Genomic DNA, 27,007 nt, shown 5'->3' with positions numbered 1-27,007 from the left:
CAGACCAGCTAAAATGTGTAGTCTTGTTTTTGCTCCTGACCTTGGCTGAACGGTAACACAAGGTGTATCTGTATCCTGACACCGCTGCTGGGTGTGGGTGTGTGTCATGTTACGCTTTGTTGAAGTAACGCACGACCTGCCAGCAGCACAAACTAAATGTAATAATGAAACGGGAAATCAGAGACACAGGCTCTTGGTGAGTCTTTTATTCATCCGTTCCTGAAATCTTTCATTAATAACACACTTAACTTATCATCAGACACGGGATCTATACGAGTCCTGTGTCGGCTTTCTAGTTCATTGAGCGCAAACGCAGAAACAAAGCTGCTTTCCAACCACATGAAGCTGCACCAGTCCAATACAGTAGCATTATATACACACGCAACCCAAGATCAGCAATACATAGTTTAAACTGCCATTTTATTTCCTTCTTAATAAGTAGTAAGGCTTTGTTTACGCTCTAACAAGGTGCTTTGAGGAGCCAGTGTTTCACAACCTATGTCGTCACTGTTTTTTTTTAAACAATTACCTTTAACTCTCAAAAGCTAAGGATTTCCTTTTTGCCTATGATTAATTACTTGGCATCTTTTTATTTTTGGAAGATCTCAGCGCAAACAAAACCTAATTTGGCAGATGTAAGTTGTAGAAACACTAGTTCAAGGCCATTTCTACCACTGAGAGCAACGGAGAAGGTTCTCGCGCTAATTTCAAAGGCAAGCGAAGCAACATTGACTAGAGCTCTGTTATAGTTGGATGATATCGGAGTCTTAAATATAAGGAAGGCATAGCTTGTGGTTCTATGTGACTAACTGATCACTGCACAAAAAAACACATTGTAGTAAGTGACTGCAGCAGACATTCTCATGATACAATTCAGTTTAACGCCAAAAGAAAATATTTAAAGCTATTGCACAGCTACCCAGATTATCAACTTTGCAAAAAGCAAATGTTGGATGTAGTGTCACACACTCACACTCACACACACTCACACAAAAGTGAAGTTCATTCAGGCCAAGCGGGTTATTTACAGCATCAAATGGCAAATGTACAGCAAGAAAACACGTCAAACCATCTGTGATGTTGATAAATTTGAGCGTTACAGCTTAATGATCCCACCAGTAGCCTGCCAAAGTTTGCTAATCTATATTGCCATTGCCATGGGAATGCTAAGATGGCCCGAACCGAGAGTAATAACACACAGGGCCGGGTAGAATAAATCCACTTTGTCTAGTTTTGGTCCAATGAAGGAGCTTGTTTCCAATTCCAGACAACTTGAAGCAGCTGTCTAATAATCACGTCTCTGTTCGAGAGGGTTCTAGGGAGCCTTCAAATGGAGACCCCCTGCTGACCCTGTAGGCAGACCTGGCTCTGTCATTCACATGGATAAGGCAAGTCAAACCGGAGGAAGGAGTTCAGAGATCAAACTTTGGCAAGCGTCGGCCTGTTTCATAGCTTCGGTTTTATCGTTCATGCATCAACACTCGAGAAGAAAGAAATCCTAACACTTACAGTGTCCTTAGGTTATTATGAGTGTGGCTAATAATACAGTGATAAGCAAAAGAAACGTATCGTAATAATAAGCTAGTGCAGCATGTTCATTACGTTCATTCAAGAAACACCGTTATTGCACATGCTCGTATGAGACTCCTACGGAGGAGCTTGAATACGCGTTTAGCCTGTTCCATCAGCACCTCACCTCTGCTTTCACATACTCTGATTCACAACCAGCTCAAGACAAATGGGCCTAATCATTTAACTGACCTAGACATATTTTAATGTTTTTTTAGTCTTACAATTGGAGGCTTGAGACTAAAATGGAACCTGACTTTGACTTTGATTCTACTTGGTATAATAATTCCCTTGGCTAATGGCTTCACATAACCTGCCTCCTTAGCTTAGTCCATAGTGGTTTGTTGCATTGATTTTGCAAAAAGGAAACCCTCGTTAAGTGCCACGCGGCATAAACTGGAGGGAGACTGCGATTCGGTGGCATCTTGTTTTTGAGCGAGCTATGTTTAATCACACACATGTAAAGATGAATGTGTGTGTGTGTGCAGAATTCCTCTCACAGGCCATTTTTAAACATGCATGAACATATGTTCTGTCCACAGACTGCCTGGTTCTGTCTGGTGCCCTTAGACCCAGAACTAAAGCCATATATATTCATATAAGGTACATTCTTTATGGAGCGTTAATTCCTGTTAGAATGAACCTACACCGACTGGACTGAGCTCTGTGTCTGAGAGCATCTTCAACCTCAGCTTCATCAGTAGGACACACATCACTGAAACCATCAGAGTCACATTTCTATAACCTTCTTCTGTCACACACAACAAGGCAAACTGCTGACTGTGTCACTCAAAAGACGTCTTGGGTGTGGGTCGGCTGGTGGGAAGCGATAAATCTGGAGTTTGGATGGGTTCAAGGAGGAGGTTACTGGGGTTGGGGCCGGGTGAGCTGCAGCGAGGTTATGTGAGGGCTGGCTGTGTGGGTGTACAGAGGTCAGCGGTGGTAGAGGTCGAGGCTGGCTCCTTTTTCAAGGCTAGAGTAGGCATTGGCTGCTGCGCTTCCTCGCAGCTGGGCGCTGACTGACCGCAGCGCCGCTGAAAGCACCGCTGCTCCTCAGGAAACCGCGATCAGCAGGCGGCGCTCTGGCAGCAGCTCCAGGGTCCTCGGCTGAATTAAGAGACAGAAGAAGAAATGGTTTTAGGTTAGGATCAGTTGTTACATGAATAGTTTGACATATTGGGACATTTCCGGAGTCAAATTAAGTGAATACACATATGTGACCGAAACGATTTCTTAGTTTCTGTGTAAATTCAAACCAAAAGACAAGTGGTTGCAGATGAAGAGCTGAAAATGAGTTTTTAGAGAACAGGCAGTGGTGATACTCAGAACACACACACACACACACACACACACACACACACTACAGGCTGCAGTCGAATCTTTTTCACAGCTGTCGATTAAGGTGTAAACGCTCATACAGCATAGAGTATGTGGGTGTACACGTTAGCATAAAGCAGAAATGTGAAAGTGCTGAACGTTAGCGAGTGGAGCCGCTGCCAGGCAGGATGATAAAGCTGTGATGTTGAAAAAGAGCAAACCCACACAGAGGTAGACGCTGCCCCAGACCAACCAGTAAAACCAGTCCAGGCTGCCAAACAGAGCATCTGGGACAACGTCTACCCTCCAAGGCCGACGATGATTGACAATTACCAGCGTGGGGGGAGGAAGAGGAGGAGGTTAGAGAGGAGAGTCTCAGCTCGTTCTTCTGGGGATCACGAGGGAAAAGAGAGGAGAGACAAACGCAGAGCGGAGGAACGGACTCAGAAAAGCCAACAGTGGAGAATTCACATTAAAGTTCAGGATGGTAGACACAACGTGACATACGCAGTAATACTGTTGTAACCTATGGAGCATGTCCACGGATACAGTAACAGTATGTGGGGATGTATTAAGCGTCTCACCTCTAAATTTGTCCTGGCTTTCTTCAGCACGTCGCGAGTCCTGGACACTGCAAACCCACAGTATGGTTAATAAAAGGCCACAGCAGCCAGCGGCAGCTTGACTTCCAGGACGTAAGGAGCGGGGTCTTACGCTGGTTGACTATGAAGTGCTCCATGCTCTCCTTGGTGCGGCTGGTGCTCCTCAGTCTTTGAACGGTTCCCTTGAGAACCTCCTCCTGCTCGGACACACGCAGCTTCAGGGACAGGATCTCCTCCTGCATGCACTGCTCCTGCACACGGACAGTGACAGCGTCACACCATCGTTCACTGTTAACCGGCCCAGTAACTGTTGTGAAATGTCAGCATGGTTGTCCGACCTTCCTAAGGTTCTGGATGGAGGGGTCGGTGCTGGGCAGCGCTGCTCTCCAGAACATCTTCAGCAGAGACGTCGCCTCCTCCAGGATCTGCCTCAGAGTCTTGGTGCTGGACAACAGACTCATGACACATCCATAGTCCAGGACCTGCACACAACACTGCTTTTTTTAGTCCTCCGTGTGATCGCTTTGCAAAACGTGTGTCCTCGACTGTGTCTGTCTCACCACTTCGCTCTGTTTCCCGCCGCTGTCCAGCAGCGGGGGAGCGAGGCCGGCCTGGAGGCTCGCCTCCATGTGCTGGACGAGGCTCCGCCCCTCCAGGACCTGCTGCTGCAGGGCGCTGAAGTCGTCCACGTGGCCGACGGCGTGGCGCCCGTTCCGGTTGGCGAACGACCCGTCGGGGGCCTCGCCCTCCAGTTCGGAGTGAGGGTCCAGCAGGTCTGAGGGGAGAAAGGAGCTGGGATGAGCGCGCTGTGGCCAACTACTGCACAGACTGCGCGTTGCGGTCCCACCGTTCGCCGGGCTGTGCTCGTCCAGGTCCGAGTATGGAGGACCGGGGGATCCACAGTTGAACAGGCCGATGTCTCTGACCGGCGGAGAGGGAGCCGGGTCTACGGAACACACAGACACACAGGTTTAGGCCCGGCGCCGGCCCGGCCCGGCCCGGCCCGGCCCGGCGGCGGCGCCCGCTCACCGTGCAGCAGCTGGCGCCTGTAGAAGCTCTCCCTCTGCGGGCTGGCGGTGAGCGCCGACAGCGAGGGCGTGCGGGGGGAGCCGGCGCCCAGCTTCTGCTCCAGTTGCTTGTGGAGCTCCAGCTGTTTGAGGGCGCTGCTCTCGTGGACGCTGTTCTGCAGCTGGGCCCGCAGACTCCTCACCTCCCCCAGGAGCTGCCCCAGCTCCACCGGCAGACCCGGGAGCTCACACATGTAGCCTGGAGACAAGACGCACGGCTGCTGATGAGGCTGGGGCGTTCGCAAAGGCTTCAAACTGAAAGTATGACCTCGTCTGACCTTTGTTGACCTTCGCGGTCGAACACACGCGATCGTACACTTGGAGTTCACTCTGCAGCGAGTGGATGAGCTCCCGGCTCTCGCGCAGCTGCTGCTGCAGCAGAGACGCCTCATGCTGGAGCCTGCCGGTGCACAAACACCATTATAAACTCAGCGCACAGAGGCCGGGACGCAGGCGTGCGTGCTCTCAGACCTGTTGCCCGTCTCCTGAGTGGCCTGACGCTCCTGCCTCAGCGTGTGGATCTGCTGCCCCTGCTCCTGACTGTGGGCCTGAAGGCGCCTCAGCTCCTCCCTCCACTGCTCGGCCTCCAGCTCCGCCTGCTTCAGCCGAGCCCGAGCCGCGAGCACCGCCTCGCGCAGCTGCACCACCTCTTCACGCGTGTCTGCGGGAACGGAGCGCGAATTGGGTTTGTGTAAATGTCCCCTCACATCAAACCCCCCGCGTTTGTGCGCCTGTTAGCTTTCTCATGGCTCACCCGTGCTGGCCTGCAGGCGGGACTGCAGACCCAGGTTTTCTTCCTTCAGGACTCTGATCTCGTTGGACAGTTGCGTGACTGTGTCCAGTCCCTGAATGTAGATGTTAGTAGGAGCACCTGGAGGAAAAAAAGAGGAGGTTTTAGAGAGACAGCGGTTTAGCCTTTATAGGTGTGTGTGTGTGTGTGTGTGTGTGTGTGTGTGTGTGTGTGTGTGTGTGTGTGTTCCACAGTACCTCCATCGCGTCCAGTGGTGGCCAGTCTCTCTTCCAGCTGCTGTCGGAGCCTCTCATTGGTCCTGATGGACTCTTCCAGACGCTGACGAAGACATCTCACTTCCTGCAGGTGCTCTTCTATCAAATGCACCCCTAGAAATGACACAGAGCGTTCTGTTCAGGTGAACTTCATGTTGAGTGGCATGATGCAGTGTGAACAACAATGGAGCTCAGTCCCACCTGCATGGCTGCTTCCTGCCGGGAGCCCAGAGGCTCCTAAGAAGCCTCCTGGCTGAATCAGGGTCTCTGTCTCCCACAGCGAGCGGCCGTCAGGGGCGCCGCCCAGCTGGTACTGTTGAAAGGCATGGTGTGAGAGCTGGCTGTAGCTGCCGGAGAGGTCGTGCTGGTCGTGGGCACCGGGTGATAGAGAGAACAGAGGGTTGTCGCGAGGCACTGCAAAGCCTGTCGAGAGAGAGAGAGAGAGAGAGAGAGAGAGAGAGAGACAGAGACAGAGACAGAGACAGAGAGAGAGAGATACGTGATGTAGGAGCGCTCAGAGGATCGGAGGAGACTAAGGAAGCGACATGGTGATTGCACATAGCCGAGATTGTGAAAGTTAAGCCTGTTTTGAAATAATGGCACGCACTCTCCCTTCCCCTCACCCCCGTTCAGCTCATTCATCTGTTTGTGCAGCGCGTCCAGCTCTGGGCGAACAGCGATCACAGACAGGGCCCTGGGCCGGGGGTCAGAAGCGACTTCCTTACCCCAGACATCAGGGCCAGAGGGGACAGAGAGGTGAGAGGAAACGGGCTCACTGACAAGAGCTGGAGGAGAATGACAGGAAGGAAGCGACAGGTCAGGAGTACCTGAGGTTTGGGTACTGTTCAAGTCATTGCCATTGGCTGTGTCCCATACCTCTAGAGGCCTGCGCGGCCAGAGCCACGGGGGCTGAGCAAAGCATGCTGGGACAGCTGCTGGAAGACTTGAGGAGACCATGGGGAGGAGGGAAGGATGGACGGACTGGAAGGGCGGAATGGAAGGTGAACGGATAGAAACAGGCACAGGAAGGGAGAAGAAGAACCGGGCTTCATCCATACCGTCTGGTTCTGACTGGTTCTGCCTCAGCCGGACCTCGTCGTCATACTCTCTGGCGTCTAAATCGGAGCACATCTCCAGGTCCTCGTTGGGCCGGTACTCGTCGGACACCAGCGAGGTCCGGTCCGACGGGTCGGTGCTCTCGGAGAGGGCGTGGAGGCTGGACGGGGTGTCGGGACGCTGCTGCAGCTCGGTGTGGAGCGACTCGATGATTTTGTCCTTGTGCTGCAGCTCCTTGGTCAGCCTGCGAGACGGGAGCTCGTCAGAGTCATTCATCGAAAGGAAACCGCGATCGCTGGCGATGCCGAGCGCCGCGCAGACGGAGCCGACTCACCGGAGGGCGAGGAAGTTATCAGCCATTTTGTCATCGGGGCTCTCGGGGCGATCGCCTGCGCAAAGCAAAGCGACAGTAAAGCGGAGAAAATCTCGTGAAACTGTGCTTTCGCGCTATTAGAGGACGCGGGGAGAGGCTTCTTACCACTGATCTTTGTGGCCACTCTATGTGCGAGGGCGCTGCTCTGTGCCAGCTGCTCCCTGAAGCTCTGGCCCATGTAGTAATCCACATCATTCGCCCGCAGCAGCTCCTCAAACACCTGAAAGAGGCCGAGAGGTGTCACTTGGCGCCGCTCAACGGAGGAACGTGGTCAGGAGAGACAGGTGAACGAGCCGGGTCACCTTGGTGGTGTCGCCCAGGTGCTGGGTGAGGATGTGACACACTCCCTGCCCCTCCCTCATCCTCTGCCTCAGGTGGGACAGCTCCCGGGCCTGTGCCTGAATCAAGGAGTTGTACTTCCTGGAAACGGAGGAAAACACAGGGCGACGCGTGAGTCAGAGCCGGGAGCCTCGACTCATACGACTCACGCAACGATGGCTTTGGGGCAGCTAGCCTTTAAACGGCCTTACGCCACCCACCCGGGCCACGTGGCACATTTCTCCTCCTCCGCTTTGCCTTTTCCCTCCACTCTGGGGCTCTTCAGCTGCGCCTCCAGTGATGCGACGCGTTCCACCAGTTCCTGCAGCTCCCGGCTGGGTTTGGACCCCTGCGTGTCAGACACCCAGCCCTCGTCGTCCTCCGCGCCGCTCGGGGCCGGCGACCGCTCGAACGCCCAGTTCACCTGGAGGGGCGAGATAGAAATGAATCGGCCTTTTAATATAAGGTGAGAGTCCCATGGAGCAGCGGGGCTGATGCTCCGGTACCTTTCGGGGGGTGCGCTCCAGACTGGAGGCGTAGTCGCTGGTGGCGGACAGCGAGCGCACCCGCAGCTGCAGCCCGCGGATCACCTTGTGGCAGCGGCTCAGCTGCGAGCGCAGGTCCTGGACCAGGCGCCGCAGAGACACCGGCTCCGCCTCGGGCCCCGAGGCGCCTCCGTCGGCGCCGCCGCCGCCGGGGGACCAGCCACCGGCCGCGCCCTCGTAGTGCGGCTGCGTGGACAGGGCCGTGCACATCTCCAGGTCATCGAACTCTGAGGGGGGGGGGGGGGCGTTAGAGCGAGTACGAGACAATAACATTAGATCCGAATGAACATCACGTCATCTGGTCCGGCGTCACCTGGGCTGCTGGCGTCTTCTCTCTCGGCTTCGTTCTCGCTGCGGCCACAGGTCTCATAGCCCAGATCCTGGAGGTCCACCTGCACCTGCTTACTGGCCTGCTGGACAGACGTCTCCGCTACAGAGACGTGATAAGGTAAGTATCTGGTGTGAGTATGTTACTTTCGATAAGAATCTAATAACATGCTAGAATGACCCACTGAGTAAGTCTCTGTAGTCCTTCAGCTGCTCGGCCTGAGCCTGAACCGTGGCCTCCGACACCATCAGCCGCTCGCGCAGCTCCCTGTTGTCGCAGCGCAGACGGGCCGCCTGCTCCCGGAGCCCCTCCTCCGCCGGACGCCAGGAGGCGTCGGAGCCGGCGCCGGCGGGCGCCGCCTCCGGGCGGGCTGGCGCGGCGGGCTGGTGGGACGTCCGCAGGTCCAGAGAGCACGGCCGCGCGCAGTGGCGCTTCCCTCGCTCCTCTTCCACGCCGGCGCACGGAGGACCTCGCTTCCCCATCGGCACTGGAGATCGCGCCTCTTCCTCCTCATCCTCCTCTTCTATCTCTTCCTGCTGTGGGCTCCTGTGGGGTTTCTGTGTGTTTGCCCTCAGGCCCAGGACGCCAGCTTGCCCTTGGATTCCTTTCAGAGCCTGGTTTTCCTGCTGCAGTCTTTGCAGTGCACCCCTAACGGGAGACGGACAGAAGGATGAAGCCGGACAGACATTAACACAATGGGGCCGTCTGAGACGAAGGCTCACCTCATCTGAGCCACAGACGTGAACCCATCCCTCTCCAGCTGTAACTTTATTTCCTCAAGCTGGACTTCGAGGGCCTTTCTTGCCTCCTCCAGCTGCTGTACGTCGTTTCTCTGGGCCGCGTCTCCCACCAGGTCTCCACTCACATTCACAGCATGAGGAGCCTTCACAGAAGAAGTAAGCAGAATCACCTGAGTGTGTGGCTGTACAAGCGCTATGGTCTTAGACTCGTGAATCTGTGATCACAAGTGATTCAATAGGTTAAACAGTACAACATTAACAATATTTTACCGGATTAAAAGTCAAACTTCTCGTTGTCACTTTAGCATCGTCGTCCTCAATGCTGTCTGTGAACTCATCACTGCTGCCATCTTCTTCCTCCTCCTCCTCCTCCTCCTCCTCCTCCTCTTCCTCCGTGCTGAGCTCTGGACACAGAGCAAACATATACTGTAAGTACAACACTAAATTTGCCGAGAATCAGAATCCTTCGTTTTTCCCCTCAGTTAAATGTCTCCTCTGCTCCAGTGTTTGCTCTTTACCCAGTGCTTTCCACAACCCTCAGTCCACTGAATCACCACTTTGGAAGTCATGGGACTTGAGGGAAATGTTATGTCATACAACGCTATTCAGCCAAAAACACACTCGAGGCAGCACAGCCCACAAGTGTGTGTGCGTCTGTCTTCACAGTTTGTGATTGTGTTGCAGTTGGAAGTGAGACATTGAGATGTGTGGCTTTTGTTACACACACTCATAAAGAACACATAAATAGATGCTGGTTTGCTGCCAGGAACTACAGCTTCACTGGAACGCCACCGGCAGGAGTTTTAAAGGAAAAACTGTTTTACATAACAGGAACTAACGATACAGGACAATGTGTGCGTGTGTCTTCAAAGTTTGTGATTGTGTCTCTTTATAAGCAGGAAATACTAACATCTAAACCTAGAATATCTGAAGTCACAAGGCTGCTGGTTCAATACTCTCTGCCGCCGGTGACAGAGCAGGAAACGCATGCAGCTGCTGCCGACGGAACATTGTGCTCTGTACGATGAACGGGCTGAATGCACGGCCCTGTTTACACACTGTCACACGGGTCATTGTCACTGTCATAATGGGAGCGTGGAGTCAGAGAGTCATCCGAATGAACATGCAGCTACGTGTGAGTGTTACAGAAGAACAACCATGCACGAAAACGAAAACCACGACACCATCTCATGCACGAAGGAGTGGGGACACTGATTTGGACAGAAAGTCCATTACAGCTTATTGTGGGAGTGTGTGAATGCATTTAAATGGTTGGGAAAACAATTGTAGGGAGGGGGCATAGAGGAGGCTGAGGATAATATGTAAATACTGTGTGCTCTCTAATGGAAGGAGGAAGGAGGAGTATTTACAGGAACAAGTGGGGAATTTCAGATTTGGGACATTATTTAAAGGAATTCCAAATTCAACACAATGAAGAGAAATCCATAACAGAAGTGCCTTTGACAAAAATCCAGCACATCTTTATTTCTGTTGCAATTATGATACAAAAAGATTTGACAAGGACTGCACTTTTGAGGCTCGACGAGAGATGAGGGAACAGATCCCAAGGTTACGTATTCTAGAGAGATTTTTTAGTGATCAGGTTTTATTTCTGGCATCCACATCTCGTGATTCTGCTTTCTATTAAGTTTTCCTGGGGTTACACAAACTTACCATAATGTTGCGTTGGAGCGAGCGGCGCCTTACGTTTCATGCACGTGTAAAAAGCTAAACTGTGACTACAGCAGAGCAGGCTCTCGGCACAAGACTAAGATCGGCCCCAGGTCAGGATGAACCCAGGGGACGCTACTTCATGTCTAATCTGTTTCATGGGCACACGGTTCACGAACACGACATACAACACAATGATGGATGGCGAGACGCGTCACTGTAAGGCATGAGCTCGAGCTTCTCCACAAGACGGGACTCCACTGTGACGGTAAGGCTGGAAGAGCGACACCGCTGAGGGACAGTACACAGAAACCACAATACAGCAAGCAATACACAGGCAGTTTGCATAAATTATAAAAAAAACATATTCACACCACACTCACTGAATATAGTCATAAATAAAAGTGAGTTGCACGTTGCCACTTCAGACCATTCAGGTTAATATGATCAGGCTCCTAGTGTTTGTGCTGTCTGACAAAGCTGCCTGCAGACTTAGGATGAGGTCGTGTCACATGACTTGGGCGGACTGGGTTTTATTGGCGTCTACAGACAGCTTCGTCTCACATAAAGAGCAGTAGCGACACAGAAATGTGGTCAAGCGCAACATCAGGGAGCATTAGTGCCCGTGACCCCAGCAGCCCTGGAGGCTGGACCCTGCCCGTTCCCACCTCCAATGTCAGGCTGCCTTTTAGCAGCCCGGTCAAGCGCCAGGGCCGCGGCACGGGTCCTGGCTAGAACCTCCTCCAGCTGTCCGCGTAGCGCCTGCACGGAATCCAGCTCGGTATGCAGAGCCAGGGTTTTCTCCGAGCTGCTGCGAGGTGGAGAACAGGAGACGTGAACACGTGACAGACACTCCGCCGTGAGACCCGGGAGCGGCGTCCTTACCCGGCACTCGAGCTGTGAATGCGTGTGAGGTTTTGGTACAATCGCTTCTCGGCCCTCAGAGCGTCGTTCAGCTTGTTGTACTCGGACACAAGCTGCTCCAACGCACACTAGCTCAGAGAAACGAGACGTACATTAGACGCAGAACACCTGAGCAGTAAATACTCCTGATGTCTGATCCGCTGGAAGCTCCTACCTGGTGATCAGCATCTCCTTCATCCTGCTGTTGGGCCAAAGACAGATGCAGAGCAGAGAGCTCCTTCTGCCGGGAGAGGACAGAACGATACGGCATTCGACACTTTAACAGTACAAATTCTATTTTCATGACAAATACCTGCGCCTCCCTCTCCTTTTTCAGTGCCAGCTGCAGCTCATCCCTGAGCGCCTTCACCTCCGCGTCTCCAGAGGACGGACCCTTTGCCTCCTCCGGGCCCGGCATCAGCTCCTGATGGATAAGGTGGACGGTGAGGATCAGGTGAACGGGACGCAACCACGCCAGCGCGTCAAAGCATACCTTGATGACGTCCTTCTCTCGGAGCACGCTCCGCAGGTGCTCGGCGTCTCCTCCCGTCGTCTTCTCGTGCTCCCACTTGGCTTCGCACAGCTCCTGCTCCTTCAGCGACAGCTGCCTGCGCAGCTCCTGCAGCTGGCTCGTCCGCTCGCTGATCACCAGGGACAGCCTGTAGGAGTGGTCCTGGGAGGAAGAGGGCAACGAGAAGCCCGTCTACTGGCTGTGCTCACTCGCTCTGGGGCGTTTCCCAGCACTGCTGGTGCCTAACTGTACCTGAAGGTACTGGTCTTTGCAGCTCAGGGTGTTGAGCAGATCCTGGGCCTGCGCCTGGTGTTCGCTCGACTGGCGGCTGCGGTCCGACAGCAGCTCCTGGAAGAGCTTCTCCTTCAGCGCCAGCCGGGCCTTCAGCTCCTCCACGACCTCGCCGGGACCAGCCTGGACTCTGGCAACCAGGGCGGCTGTCAGATCCTACACACACACACGCAGGCAGGCAGATAATGCTGAGTCAGCGCCTGCAACGCAGGTTTGTCTACCTGGGCTGGATTTCCCCACTTTGAACTGCACCCACTCAACAATGACAAATCACACCGAAGGGCTGCGGGTGTGCTACCTGTGTCTCCTGGCTGCGGCTCTGCAGAGCTGCCTGGAGCTGCTTGATGATGGTGTCCTTCTCCCTCAGCGTGCTCTTCTCCTTCTCCTCGCTCTGCTGCTTCAGCCACTGGAGGTTCCTGTAAGCCTCCGCCGCCTGTTCCAGCTCCAGCTCCTTTCCTCGCACCAGGGCGTCCAAACTCTTGAAAGATAAAAGCTATGCGTCACGTTCACGGATTCCTGACCGGACCGTGTGTCAAACGCCGCTCTCGCCCAGCGTTGACTGGACGTGATGCACGCACCGTGATGGTCTCCTCGTTGTTGGACAGGATGCAGCGGAGCCTCTCCAGGTCTCGCTCTTTCTCCCTGAGGGCCAGCTGCAGCCTCCTCACCTGGCCCTCGCGCTCCTCCAGACAGTGGAACTTGTCGTCAATGGACGCCTGCAGGCAGCGAGGGGAGAGGAAACTAATGATACTGTTCATAGCATTTGCAGTGTCTCTATTAATATCTCCCAAGAGGCTTTACTCCAGCGGTGGTGAAATGTTTTGCTGACCTACGGTTAAATGTGGGATTATGCAACACTTCTGTATGTTCCCCTGCTGTGAAATGCTGACTCAGCTCCTTTCTGGTGCAAAGCCTGTCCCATAAACTACACAGTATGAGGCGCGGCGCAGTAAAGAACAACCATGCATGAACTTCGGTTCCTCAGCATGCGGACGATGAGCGTGCGTTTGCGTTCTACCTCGAGAGCTCTGTCTCGTTCCTGAATGCGCTCCCTCAGTTTCTGCAGCAGCGCGTCCCTGGATTTGGAGTTTCCTGCGGATTCCAGCATGTCCGAGTACTCCTACGGATGCAGATGAGAAATCCGGGTTTGAGCGCGGCCCAGTTGTACAGTATTCACGTGGCACTGAAGGGCTTTCGGCGGTACCTGCAGCTGTTGCTCCTTGTCCTGCAGAGAGTGTTTGAGCTGCGCGATGCACCGGTCCTTCTCCTGCACGACGGTGCGTTTCTCCGCCTCGCTCTCCTTCAGCGCCGACTCTTTAGCCTGAAGCTCGGCGCGGGTTTTCTGCAGGGAACACTGCAGGTCCTGCGGCCAGAGAGACGAGACCATCGGCGCGACGCATCAATAACATGCGTACAGGCTCGGCTCGCTCGCAGTCACACGCGGTTCACCTCACCTGGTTGTGTTTTTCAGTCACCTCCCTGTGCTGCAGAGCCTCCTGCAGGTCGGAGCTGAGTCGGTCCCTGAACCGCGTCAGATCGTCCCCTTGCCTCTGGCTCTGCCTCAGACTTCGCTGGCTGGCCTCTAGCTCCAGACCAAGGGAGAACAGAGAGCTCTGCACCCCCACGAGCTCCCCCTGCAGCTGGGCGAGCGACAGCGACTCACTAGCCCCCTCTGGAGCCTGGAGGGGGAATTGCCACGCGCCCAGACGGGACAGACAACATCATCAGTCTGGATGCAAAGCGCATGGCCCCGGGCAGCATTATGCAGGAGGCGCGTCACACGTCACCTTGCTTTGAGCCAGCTGGTTGCGGTGAGCCATTTCTCGCAGCTTACACAGAGTGGTGTTTTGCCCCTCGATCAGCTGGTACAGCTCCTGGGCCTTTGAGCAGGAACAACATGGACAGATTTGTAGATAAATCTATCGTTTCAAACGGAATATGTATATTTATTCACGACAAACACACACCTCAGTGTCTCTGGTGCTGATGGACTCAGTCAGACCCTGGATGGTTCTCTCCTGGCTCTGAGCAGCGTGGCGGAGCGAGCGCAGCTCACACTCCATCTCATGCAGCTTCTCCTGCAGCTTCTACACACACAGAAACACGCGGCGGTCAGACGGTCGCCTCCGTAAACAACAAAAAAACACGGCATTTTTACGGTGGCGCACCATATTGTTGGCCTCGCTCTCGTGGATCTTGGCCTGCAGGGACTGGACCTGGAGCTGGGCCTTCTGCAGCTCGCTGACGCACTGGCCGGCCGCGCACTCATACTGGTTCAGTTGACTCTGCTGCTCCTCAACGAGACTCTGCGAAGGAGACAACAGGTCAGAGGTGAGTGTTGAACAATGACAACTAAAGCTGGGGTTCACTGGTGTAGTAATGCAGCATCGGCATCACTTACAGGGAAGATATTATTATAAACACAACAGCTGAGGATGCATAACTGCAGAGCGGTTGTGTAACACTGTGCATGCGTAACATGTAGTGACTCTGTTCACTCGTGTGTGTCCAAAGCTAAAACGCTATGACAAGGAGAGAGCCTCTGGAGTTCATGCATGAGTTAGCGCGAGTGAGTGTGCTCCACATTATTTCTGCACTGGAATATTCCCAAGTAAGGGTAAAATATACCTGATAAACTGACTATTCATTTATTAATGTCCATATGTACTGTAGTGACTGTGCAGCTAAAATATTTTCTTTACATTTGTGCTTTTTGTAATTTTGTGCCCGCCCATGGTCTTAACTGTGTTATTGTGTTAGCCAGCCAGCGTTGGGGGACGGTGGTCTGACATTGTGTGGCTCACTTTGCCTCCAGGGCTCTGAATGAAAATAGGGCAGCAGTGGAGCCACTGTCTTCATGTCTCCTCACATCCAACCTACTGTATACTTCAGACAGCAGCTCCGACATCATATTCTTATTGAGGAAGGTCATTTTCACTGAAAACGCTCCATGTTCTGGTGCTGCTCACCCCCACCTGACTGCTGTTTCAGTGTATTCCCACACAGTAAAGTACTCTGGAAACACAAACTACTGCAGTCAAGATCCTCCCGACTTCAACGCTGCAGGACAGGCTGAGAGCAGGATTTGTGCGACTGGCGGCGGGATTATGGGGCTAATTGAGCTAACGTGCGGTGGGAACATCATTTCGTGGGCAGGCTGCGGTGTTTGTACATCAAACATCAAAGCCTGTCGGGCTGGTTCACGAAAAAGTGCTGCAGATGCATTTACAGTGCGCTGCTCCACAAATGAAGCGATACCTCTCCTCCTTAAGGTTGTATACCTGGTGGGGAGGTGGGGGAGGATACTCCTTGTACAAGTCCTCCAATAAATCGTCCATATCGGCCAAGTCCGGATCCTCCTCTTCAACGTCCAGCCGGATCGAGGGGGCCTCCAGCTCAGACATCAGCGTGTGTCTGTCTCTTTGTCCATCCGGAGATCCATAAGATATCCCCAAAACGGGATCGGGGAATTCGAGTCTCAGGCCTCCATTACTGGCGCTCTGTCTGCGGAGCACCGGCAGCCTGCTCCCCTTGGTGCTGTGCACCGGTCGATACACAGAGCAGCTCTGCAATAAACACAGGGCCAGGGACACGCTGGGCTCAGGGGAGGACCGCGGGGCCCCCATGTGCTCCTCGGAGAGGGAGTCAGATATCCGGTCATCCATTGGTTCCCTGGGGGAGCACAGCGTTATGGCCCCAGGCTGAATGTAAACGTCGGCAGCCTCCAGGGACGCGACAGATGGGCTGGAGCTGGCTCGTCCGGCCAGAGTGCGATCGCTGTCGGACGCCCTCGACGGGTCCTGAGAACCAGGGACCAGGGTCAGAGAGGAGGGGGGTTCCTCTAAGTCTTCGATGTGCTTCCTGTCTCCCTCTCCGCCACCCGCTCCTCCAGTCACGCTACCGGAATACCTGGTCGAGGGGCCGCAGGAGATGCTCCGGGCCAGCTTCCTGGGCACCTTGCACACGGCCTCATAGTCCGAGTCCGCCACTCGCAGGTGGGAACACCCCCGGCACCTCCTGGGAGTGCTGGGCGCGCAGCGCTGCGAGCCCCCCGCCGCCGCCGCCGCCGCGTCCGCCTCTGGACCCGCGGCGCACGGAGCCTGGCGGTGACGGGGGCAGTCGGCGCCGTCGTCCGCCCAGGACTCGTACGGAGAGTAGACCAGGTCGTCCTGAAGCAGGGCGCAGTACTTTGCGCGAGTGAGCCCCGAGATGTCCACCATTCCGTCCCCGGACCCTCCGGTGGCCAGCGGCCCCTCCTCCGAGTTGGTCCTGCGATAGAGGCCCCCGACGCACTGCCTGAGCCGGTGCTTCTCCTGCAGCAGCCGCTGCAGCCGCGCGACCGACAGGGCCTCCACGCGGGCGATGACCGTGTCGAAGCGGTACATGCGGTCCAGCATGAAGGTGCACTTGGAGCAGGCGAACTCGCCGCCGCCGTCGCGGGACACCTCCCGGCCCAGCGCGTGCGACAGCAGCACCTGCAGGTTGAGCTTGGCCGCCGGGTGGAAGATCCACCGCCTCTGGTTGCCGCAGAGCTCCCGTCCACAGATGCGACACGTCTCCTTCATCTTGAGGTCGAGCATTCCGCGCGTATTAGACTCGTCTGCAGTAGTGGGAGCGGCAGAACACCTCATTTATAAAAGCCTTCATCCAGAATGGTGTGAATCTGCACAGCGGCTTAAAGTCACGATGACCAGAGAGGCCAGTCTGTCTTGTAGGAAATGGCTGAACACGTGGTTCTCCTCAGAAAAACAGGTAGAAGCAGAGTCGTTCGTTGATTCGTTGATTGAAAGACGTCCACGTGCCCGGATCGCTGCTCCTGAGCTGGAGGCGCAGGTGCATATGGCGCACACTGCCACACTCCCGTCATTGACACGCACTATTTAACGGTGCGATGCCCTCGCATTGTCACCGCCGTGTCGCAGAACCCCGGTGCCGTCACCGGGCAGTCGCCGACACGCGAGCCGACGCGTTCATCCCCACCGCGGATCGCTCATAATCCGCTGGGCTCCCGCGTGCGCGCCGGAGCCGGTAGCTCCGGGACGGTCCGCCGCCGCTGTGCGTGTGTGTGCGCCCGAAGGGACGTCGCGGTCACTACGGAGCCGTGACGAGGCAGCCGGAGACGCGAATGACGGCGCGCGCGGACCGGGGCGACTCGCGCGCCGAGCTCCACCGGGAAGACAGCGCCGCGGCTGCCGGAGACGGACCTGCAGCGGCGGAGCGCACCATTCGGAGAACGGAGGGGGGGCTGCGATGCGGCGCAGTCACACGGGCGAAGCTCGCGACCGAATATGCAACAACCTCCCGTTTTCCTGCCACGATTTCCAGTCTTAAAACACGCAATTTAATACTAACTCGCCAGATATCGTGCCGGTTTTCAATGAAAGAGGAGGCGACCGGGCGTCGGACCCCTGGGAGCCCGTGGTTCCTGCGGTCCGCTTTACTAAGCTGCGTTCGCCTGACTGAACAGGTGAAATGCTCAGTAGCACGGCGACATTAGTGACGCCCTGCGACGTTAAACTCACACCAGTGCTTTATAGTTCCTCTATATGATCTATGTGCTTAGGTTTACAGCATTATCGCATATTACTATGTCTAATAATCATTGCTCTTAAACGACATATGCAAATGAGGGCTATTTATTCTTCAAGCAAACATTTTGTCCCATTATAATATCTATATCGTAAGTACAGGAATCCTGTTTTGGGTTTTGCAGAAAATAAAATCCACCATGCTTGATACTGTCTGAATCTAATAGGCTTTTCCCACCATTAATCATAAGGGAACTGGCATATTAATCAACCAAGTGTTACATATTTCATTGGTGTCGGTATAACAGCTGCATAGTCACCACATGTAGATAACCTTTATTCAGTAGCTACAATATGTTCAGCTCGCAACCGCGTAAGCAGCCGATGAGATCGTTAACTTTAATTTGCGTTCTATTCACGTATCCAAGGTCACATGCCTGACGTTACAGCGCAACACAGAGGCTGCACAGAGTTAAGATGAAGACGAAGCCAGTCGCAGAGTCAACAGATGGCGTGTGGCACGCTTTCTTCAGGGTTCTGTAGAATATTACTCTCCATGTTGCTGAGGTGCAGACCTTCCAACAACGGTTTGATTGTGAGGGCCAAATAACTAGGCTATTCCCGTGCGTGAATCCAACAATTTTATTTTCCCGAGGGCGCGATGGTCACGCTGTCACGCTGTATCTTCCAATTAGACGCGCCGTGTAAAAACCCCGATCGACCCCCAATATCCTTTCATCCTCTAGGAAATCCTGCGGCTTCAGGAGGTTGTGTCTGCACATCGTCATTAATGTGTGCGAGAGGCGACGGAGCCTGTGTCTGCTTCAGGCTCCTTGATTGTGGGGTACTTGAAGGTCGATTAGCCTGATTCTGTTCCTCCGTGCAGCTGCAGAATTGATGTCTTAAATTCCTAATACAAACTAATTTCAAAACATAAAAGTGTACAAGTGATTGTTGTGGGTGAGGTTTCTTTCCCAGCCTCTCTCTCTATCCAGACATATAGATTAGATCTAAATGGCAGCGCTGTCTGGGGAACTAATTAAGAGCTCTTATGGTGGGTGTCTGTCCCAAAGTAAAGCACTTGATATCAGTGCTGAGCACTAAAGGTCAACCTGACCTATCGACGACCCGACTGAAACAAGAGCCGCTGAGCTGCTAACCAGCACGCACGCACGCACGCACGCATGATAGAAAAGGCGCCTGGTGGGAATGTGTACACGCACGTCTGCAGACACGACCTCACGATCTGTGTGGGACCACCGTTTCTACCAGCGCCGTCAATTTGTCTCTGCACTGTGGATATTTAATTCTGCACCGCTCGGCCCAAACAGCGAACCATCATACGCCGTCAGTGTGAAATCTGAGAAGTGATCGCATTTGCATCCTTCAACTGATTTACAAGTTAAAACACAGAGTCATGCAGAAAACAACAAATACTGTGTTGTAGACTTTAAGTCAACAAGGCAAATATTCTATTCTATTCCTCTCAGGTTATGTATCAGAGAAATGTGAGTGCAGCTGACGCCTGTTGTTGTAATGACATTCAGTCCCTCTGTGGGATGAAATAAACCCTCTGTAAGATGAACTGGAACTGAGCTCCATCCATTTAATACGTTTAATGCACACGGTCCTTGAGCCACGTCTTCAAAGCTTTTATTTTACCAGCATAATCCATATCGCGTGTGTGTGTGTGTGTGTGTGTGTGTGCGTGCGTGCGTGCGTGTGTGCGTGCGTGTGTGTGTGCGTGCGTGCGTGTGTGCATGTGTGTGCGTGTGCGTATGTTTACGTCCAGGGTGTCGTCCACCGACAGCTGCGCTCCTTAACAGGATGAAGTTAAGCTAATGAATGGATTCTCCATCCTTGTTGGGATCTTTGCACAAAGTCAGAACGCTTCAGTTCAGCTGTTTGCTGTGCGGTTGGTGCAGAGTGAGTCTGACTAGGTGCTCCACCCACCTGCATCTCCTGCTCGATGCGCAGCCGCTCTCGCCCCAGCTCCTCCTGATAGAACTGTGCAACAGAGGAGACGCCATTTAAACCCGCCCGCGTCCGCCAACAAAGGGACGCCGGCGAAATCCCACGGGGAGAAGCGGCCCGTACCTCCACGTCCTTGTCCTTCTGCAGCACGGACGACGACAGCTCCTTCACCTGTCCCTCCAGCTCCTCCACCCTGAGCGTGAGGGTGCTCTTGTCTCCACTCAGCTCCACGATGACGGCCTCCTTGGAGCGGAGCTCCGTAGTCAGCTCCTCTATGACCCTATACACAGACACAGCTCATTATCATCATCATATCATTTGGCTTGTTTTATGGTGCTGATGGTGAAGGAGTGTTGTTCCGCACCTGTCTTTGTCGCTGTTGCATGGGGACAGGAGGCGGGGGGGCCTCTCCTCCTCTGGCATGTCCTCCATGGGGGTGTCCGGGGAGAGGAGCGAGGCGTGGGAGTGCGACCCGGCCAGCGAGGCCATTCGCTCGGCCTCGCCGCGTGCTAGCCGGGCCTCCTGCGGCGCAGACAAACAGAGGGGCACTGTGTTTGCGGAGCTACGGCACCCATGTGACACTTCACACGCAGCCCACGTCGGCGGAGGACTCACTTCCTGCAGGAGCTGGATCTTGGTCTCGAGCACTTGCTGCATGTGGTCGATTTCCTGCTGCCTCTCCCGGCAGCGCCTCTGCAGCTCGGCCTCATTGCTGTTGGTCAAGCTCTCTGCTGCCGTGCTGCCGCGGAGGAGAAGCACAAACACACTCAGCTCGCACAGTCTGCGGACATGATGGAGCCAAGACACAACATCATGTCATGGGATACCCTCCACTCAGAGCAGAGGAACAGTAAAGAGCCCGCGAGGTGTCTATGATTAACATCAGCTGTAGTTCTGTTTCTTCGTCTTCTCCACAGTTGTTAGTTTGTGGCTCACAGCATCTGTCCGCCTCGCTTCGCCACTCAACAACCCCATCCCAGAATTCCTGCTCCCAGAATGGCCCACGCCTCCCTGTCGCCTGGGGTCCCGTCCAGAATGCCCCCATACATTCGCTTTTAACTCTGCCCGCCACATGCGACAGCTCAAATGACCGCAGTCTGCAGCGATGCAGCGGCGCTGGGACAAGTGTCATGACGGGTGGTGGACCGGACCTCCAGCAGGTCAGTGAGTGGACACTAAACGCTGAAAAGCTGTCACAACCGTACTGTAAACAATGCTCCATTAAACACGCGGCGGCGGGTCTCCGCTTGCGTTGGTGTTTGTGGACTTACAGGGCTTTGTCCAGAAGCTGCTGTTTCTCTTGAAGGTCCTGCTTCAAGCTCTCTACTTCCACCTTCAGCTCGATGTTCTGGGAAGCACATGGAAAGCAGTGAGCCGCTTAACTGTTCATCACACATCACCTTCTCACTAGCACAATGATGGAACGCACACATTTGACCACAGTATCTATTGTATGTGTTATATTATATAATAATAATAATAATAATAATATATTATATTTTATGTTGGGTGCACATTGGCCTCGCTGGATTCACGCCACCGGCTCATTGCACCATCTGATCGAACCCCGACCCTCTGTCACTGCTGCGTGAGTCAAGGCCGACGGGTGCTTTGCATCGTCTGCACACAACACCTGACCGTGCTGTCGTGGCCGGTATATTTAGAGCTGCAGCTTTCGGGGCAGCTCAGATACTCGCCTCTTGGGCCAAAGGCTAAATTGCCCAGTTTGTTTACGCGCAGGGGTCGACAGGGGACGTTCAAGGGGGCTGTCTTTGCGTTGGACTGAAGGGAGGCAGAGGATTATGGCAGCAGGAATGTGCAGCTCATTCCTCGCATTCCGACGTCAGACGGGAGAGAGGGGGCTCCTTGTTTACCTGCTGGACTCAGACCAGATAAATACTCCCACTGGTCTCATCGCCGTTTGACTTGTGATCCACTTTCTCTTTCAGTTACACCCTTTCACCGCTTTTTAAAAAAAAAATTATTTAGAAGAAGTGTTGACTGTCGACACAGTGTCGACAGTCAACACGTGTTGAAATTATGGAGCAGTTTTTGTTACGGATACTGTACTTTGAACAGTAATTAGACTACACTTACACTTATCACTTAAATCAATAGAGAGCTGTTTGGTTTGTTTATTCTTTTTGTTATCCAACAACATTATCAGAAAATATAATAATAAACAAAACAAGAGCCTATTGCACTTTTTTTAGACACATCGGTTCTGGCGAGTGATCACATAATTATAACACAACTAAGACGTTTTCCCATGTGTGTCAACAACTTGGTTTACAGTAAGAGATACATTTGCTCATCTCAGCTCTTTATTTAGAAGCCCAGCAGGGTGCACCTGCTATTCTGGCCCCTCCTGGCCTGCGGGCCCTCAGCAACAGATCCCCTTATAACCAGGCGGCGGACGCACAGACGCCAACGAGACCGTCGCACATGCCTACATCATACGTGATCGCCTGCATATTCACTCTGTGACTCCATTCTCACTCGCTTTTAGTTACTAATAAAGACCCCCACGTGCATGTGGCATCGCGTCGTGCGCCAGTGCAGCACCTCACACTGCAGGGACCAACTTTACACGTGTTGTTGTCTACCAGTCCCGTCATGTGGACACTCACACAGGCACATGTGATGAATAAATCAGTGTTCTCAAGCTGGCTCTATAAATAGAAGCTGCCAGGCTCAGGGAGAGATCACTATGTGCCCGGGATGAGCACACGGGTCTTTACTCTATTACCACCCTCCAGCTGGACCTCAGGGTGATGTGGGATCAACTCCGTCTTGGCCGGTATGCAGTAATTGTGGAGGATAACCGACATGATGCTCTGGTCACGTCCAGCTGGATCGAGGAGCCGATCATATATCCTAATCCATATAACCTAATCACCAAAACCAAGGACAAGCTTAGTGACCAAAGCGTCCCCACAGCAGCGTCTAAGTGCTGGACGTGATGCAGATCAGCACAAACAAACCAACAAACCAGCTACTGAGTATTGATTTTTAACTTGTGCTTTCAGACAATGACTTAATTTTCTCACGGCTTAAAGTGGTTGATTGTTTTGTTTTTTTCATCAGTCAAACGTTCAATAAAATGTACATACTCAAGCACAATGGCACCATTTGAGAACCTTATTGTGAGTTGGAAAAGAGAATTAGCATTTAAATTAGCCTCTAATTTTTGAATTCATATTCTTTATAGGATTTCTTGATTTTAGCTTGTATCAAGATGAATTATTTTTTCCTGCACATTATTAAAAGCAATACTTGTCTAACACAGTGCTCTCTTGGTTTTAACAGAATCTTTCCTGCAGTCTGCTCACAGATATTATTGACAAGTATAAGACAATTAGGACCCAGCAGCATGTGAACGAATGAATACAGGCCATAAAAAACCCACAGCACAACAGAGGTTCCTCTTGACAGCTGGCAGCAGCCACATGCACCAACAGCGTCACGCTAAAGACCCAGAGCACAGCACTGGGTCATGTTCTGGCCTTTATATTTCAGCTATAGGAACAAATATTTGATTGAATAATGCACTCACCGAGCGGTAGACGTCCTCACTGCTCTCCTCATACTTCTGCTGTATCCTCTCCTCCAGGAAGTAGATGCGCAGCTTGAGGCTGAAGTTCTCCTTCTTCAGGTCATTCAGGTGCTGTGACAACGTACGGTAACCGTTAGACATGGCCGTCAGCGAGCGCCGACGCGGTTTGGCACGTCCCCGAGAGGTCAGAAATCAACGGACGCCTTCGACCTCTCCATGATACGGGACGGCGACGGATCAAGGCCGGTGAGTGCTAGTCATGCTCCGTCCTCCAACAGAGCATCACACTGGGCCTATCTACAAGGTGGCATCCGAGCCTCTAGCAGGACGCTGGAAAAACATGTCCAAGCATACACACCAGGCTAACACACACACACACACACTAGGTCCTAGGGCCACTGCAGTGCAGAGAGCTACTCTGCAGCCCGGGCGGTCAGAGATGCAGCCATGTCAGCTCCATGCTAGGTTCTGGTCTGTTGGGGCCCGAGGCGGGAGCTTATTTTACAGGAGGAGACATCCCTGGAATCCCAGACTGTCAGGGGAGACGGGTGGTGGTGGAGAGGAAGGGGGAGGGACAGAGCGGGGGGGGGGGTAAAGACTCCGAGCTCACACACACTTGTGATATGACAGGAAATCTCAGCCCTTTGTAAAACAGCAGCGCTGGTTGGAGGGACGTGGAGACAGAACACGGGGGTTAGACGTGAGCAAATCGACCCATTCATTCACTTCCTGTTTGATGTATTTTAGAATGTGGGGGTTGATAGAAACGCAGACAGAACTGAACGTATGCTGACGCCGGCCCTCGTGTTAATCCTAGCTGATCTGACAAGGCGACTATTATTTATTTTGGTATTTGACAGATTAGTCATGCGAATCATCTCATGCTGATCTAACATGAGGAGTTACAGTCGGAGGGGCTGGTGGAATAACGCTGGACGAAATCAGAGCTGTGGGGCTCTGTGCTATTATTAGGGAGGGGAGCTGAGCGGTCGATTCCTGAACGTCTGTGAGACACGTCCCACTGAATGACCTGTATCCGACCGTGTAGCAAGAGAAAGAAGCTAATGCTGCTAATTTCATTGTCTGTGCAGACCCCACACAGGGTCTGTCACTGTGAGGATCCAGATGTATCGGTGAGTGCGAGCCCTTCGAGGTGTCACCTTACGTCCAGCTCCTCAATAATTCAGAGTAAAGATGCCAAGCGGATGACATCATGTCCACAGCGTGTGCTCGTGCCACACCCCGTTAACGCGCTCGTTTTCCAGCTCATTATCGAGCATGAATCATTTTAGTGTCGATCCATGTGTGGATTTTTGTCTGCAAAAGTGACTCGTTCAAGAGCTGGATGCCAGAAAAGTGAACCGATGCTGTTTCTCAGACACTGACAGGCTGTTTTAACAGACAGAATAACTGGACAATCAATTAATTCTTTAGTACTCAGAAGTTTAGAGAGGTGCAAATAGTGTTGTTTTTTTAATTGGTCTGCGTGGATGCTGCAACACAGCACAAGGCTACAGGAAGTAGCATCTAGAAGCAGAATGAGTTTCTAGATAATATTTGCAATAGTTCCTCAGCTAAGTAACATTTAATGTAAATACATTACATCACCATGCTTTTTTAAAAAAATGGCCCAATAATAGTGCAACAGACTGATGAGCAGCACAAAGTGGGACATGCTGTAGCCAGAGGCGGTTTTCCTTCTGCAGGTGTTCCTTTTTTCTGTGCCCTCTCAAAGCTCTTATTGGGTTACTGGGCTATTGCAGATTTTAAAGTAAAGGAAACACTGGGCATTTAAAGGAAAGCAAATCATTAATATCTTGTAGTAAGGCATAGATCCACACGGTGGCGCTGCAGAGCTCGGGTTCGCCTGCCTCCAGATAACGCAGACATGCGCTCACCTGTTCAAACTGCTTGAGCGTGTGGAGCTGAAGAGGAGGAGAGTTGTCTGTGTCATCACCGCACTGATCTGGACGGGACAGAAGCCGCGACAACATCATTCAAACAATACTGCTGTGCCTCTAAGAGTTTGATTGGCCTTATTAATGAAAGCTACAGTACGTACCTGTCATGAGACCTGTGATCTTGGATGATGGGTTTTCTTCTACAGCACTGCCCAAGAAAAATAAAAAAGGGATTTTTAGTGGGGACAACACACAGTTTTGCTAAATCATCACCTTTACATCACTTCTTAGCTCGTAAGATATTACTTTACTGGAAAAGTTCAGAAGCTGCATTCTCAAATTCTCTAAACCCAAATCATACGTCGTCACACCGAGAATTAGATTCGCAGCTCACATTCAGAGCCCAGGTTTAGCTTTATTGTCTTTTATTGCATCAATTCCACTGAAAAGTTACTAAGCTGACATGCGGCACAGTCGATTTCAGTTAATTAACATGTCTCACAAGTATGACACATTCACTCAATGTTTTGGAAAAAAAATATTTATGGCTGTTGCATTAAGATGCAATCAATTATATATAGTAAGTTACGCAGTCGAAAGTAAAAGCACAACTATACATTGTGCGGACTGACTTTCTGCCTGCACCACGTGCTGCGCGCTCTCCACCACTGCTGCTTCCTCGTGCAGCTGCCGGGTCAGAGGACGTAAAGACATTTGCTGCATGCCACAGCTTTCAAACTTCACAGGAACAGCGGTGCTGCTGCATTACTGTGCTGGGCAAGGCTCGCTAGCGTCCACATAGTTCACCTATAGCCTCAGCTCTCCGTGGAGGGGCGGCAGTGCCTGTGGGAGGGATCTGATGATCCACTAACCTACATATGGCACCAGGCAGGACGAGTTTGACTCATATGAGGTTGAATTGATGCAAGCTACTGTACATTACTCATAACACATAATAATCCTGATTTTGATGATTGAACATCAGCTTTAAAGACATTTATCTCTGCCTATGCTCTAATACTATCTTTGCCCAAATACACAGCTGTGCGCTTTAAGTATGTGTCACTCCATCGCAATGTGTTCTTTTGTGCGAGGTAGGCCGAAATTAGCCTCCTGCAGGCGCTGTTACACTGATGAACCCGGAGATGTTTTATTTTTTTAAGGCTATAATACAAATATGCGGCACGTTAGCGCAAGAACATACGTTTTATATCAAGGTCTTCTTTGCCGTATGCACCGATTCATAAATCATGCAGATGGCTGCTGTGCGGGGAAAAACGGCCTTTACACCGGAGCGTGTGCCACTAAATGACATATAGAATAGGACCGAACATCACACACAGCAGAATAAGACCATTGCGGCAGAAATGGCTGCTTTAAGCTGCCCAAAGCACCGTCATTATACGGTATGCGCCTCGTTATTCTGCGCGTCGGTGTTGCGCTGCGGTGTCCTCGCGCACCGCACGAGCCGCCTCACCTCTCAGATGCTCCCCAGATTTGCTCCGGCGACAATGGGCTCCAATCCATAAAGGCTGTTCCTTCGGTCAGTGGGTATCCATGCCGGTGGTCGGCCCGTCCATTATTTCGTTTCCACCGAAAAATCAAGCGCACACGACGCGATCGACGGCTCAGGTTTGGTTCGGCGGGGGTGTGTGAGGATGCTAGGAGCCCCCATCCCACAGAGAGGAGCCCCCACCGGAGGAGACGAGGGGGATTTTATGAGAGGTGAAAAAAAGTCAACGTGTAAAATAT

The 27,007-nt window shown here is 52.7% G+C and overlaps 1 protein-coding gene across 6 annotated transcripts; it reads right to left on the bottom strand.

Moving 5' to 3' along the window:
• Window positions 1–191: 191 nt before the first annotated feature.
• On the bottom strand, window positions 192–26,929 carry LOC114844118 (myomegalin-like). Of its 6 annotated transcripts, XM_029131216.3 has the most exons (48): window positions 26,733–26,929; window positions 25,417–25,463; window positions 25,253–25,320; window positions 23,355–23,465; window positions 21,070–21,146; window positions 20,414–20,537; window positions 20,163–20,320; window positions 19,922–20,078; window positions 19,778–19,831; window positions 14,465–14,602; window positions 14,264–14,383; window positions 14,084–14,176; window positions 13,751–13,975; window positions 13,501–13,659; window positions 13,315–13,416; window positions 12,875–13,012; window positions 12,595–12,774; window positions 12,258–12,452; window positions 11,988–12,167; window positions 11,808–11,918; window positions 11,670–11,735; window positions 11,477–11,583; window positions 11,260–11,402; window positions 9,191–9,324; window positions 8,903–9,063; window positions 8,365–8,828; window positions 8,166–8,282; window positions 7,814–8,079; window positions 7,529–7,731; window positions 7,292–7,409; window positions 7,095–7,209; window positions 6,951–7,005; window positions 6,619–6,860; window positions 6,437–6,541; window positions 6,184–6,345; window positions 5,762–5,983; window positions 5,543–5,674; window positions 5,310–5,426; window positions 5,027–5,216; window positions 4,834–4,955; window positions 4,518–4,754; window positions 4,336–4,434; window positions 4,049–4,263; window positions 3,827–3,970; window positions 3,601–3,739; window positions 3,471–3,517; window positions 3,220–3,274; window positions 192–2,676 (listed from the first exon to the last, which is right to left on the bottom strand). In XM_029131216.3, the coding sequence occupies exons 1-48, from the start codon at window positions 26,780–26,782 to the stop codon at window positions 2,543–2,545; spliced, it is 6,798 nt and encodes a 2,265-aa protein (XP_028987049.1). In that variant the 5' UTR covers window positions 26,783–26,929; the 3' UTR covers window positions 192–2,542. The 6 variants fall into 6 exon arrangements, with proteins under 6 accessions (XP_028987049.1, XP_028987043.1, XP_028987042.1 ...); XM_029131210.3 differs by lacking the exons at window positions 19,778–19,831; window positions 19,922–20,078; window positions 20,163–20,320; ... (4 more) ...; window positions 25,417–25,463; window positions 26,733–26,929 and adding an exon at window positions 15,578–17,480 and having other exon boundaries at window positions 11,260–11,399; XM_029131209.3 differs by lacking the exons at window positions 19,778–19,831; window positions 19,922–20,078; window positions 20,163–20,320; ... (4 more) ...; window positions 25,417–25,463; window positions 26,733–26,929 and adding an exon at window positions 15,578–17,479.
• Window positions 26,930–27,007: the final 78 nt, after the last annotated feature.

This window comes from Betta splendens, chromosome 17 (genome assembly GCF_900634795.4).
Source record: "Betta splendens chromosome 17, fBetSpl5.4, whole genome shotgun sequence".
Taxonomy (NCBI): domain Eukaryota; kingdom Metazoa; phylum Chordata; class Actinopteri; order Anabantiformes; family Osphronemidae; genus Betta; species Betta splendens.
Note: the sequence above shows the minus strand (reverse complement) of the source record. Positions and strands in the feature narration are given on the sequence as shown.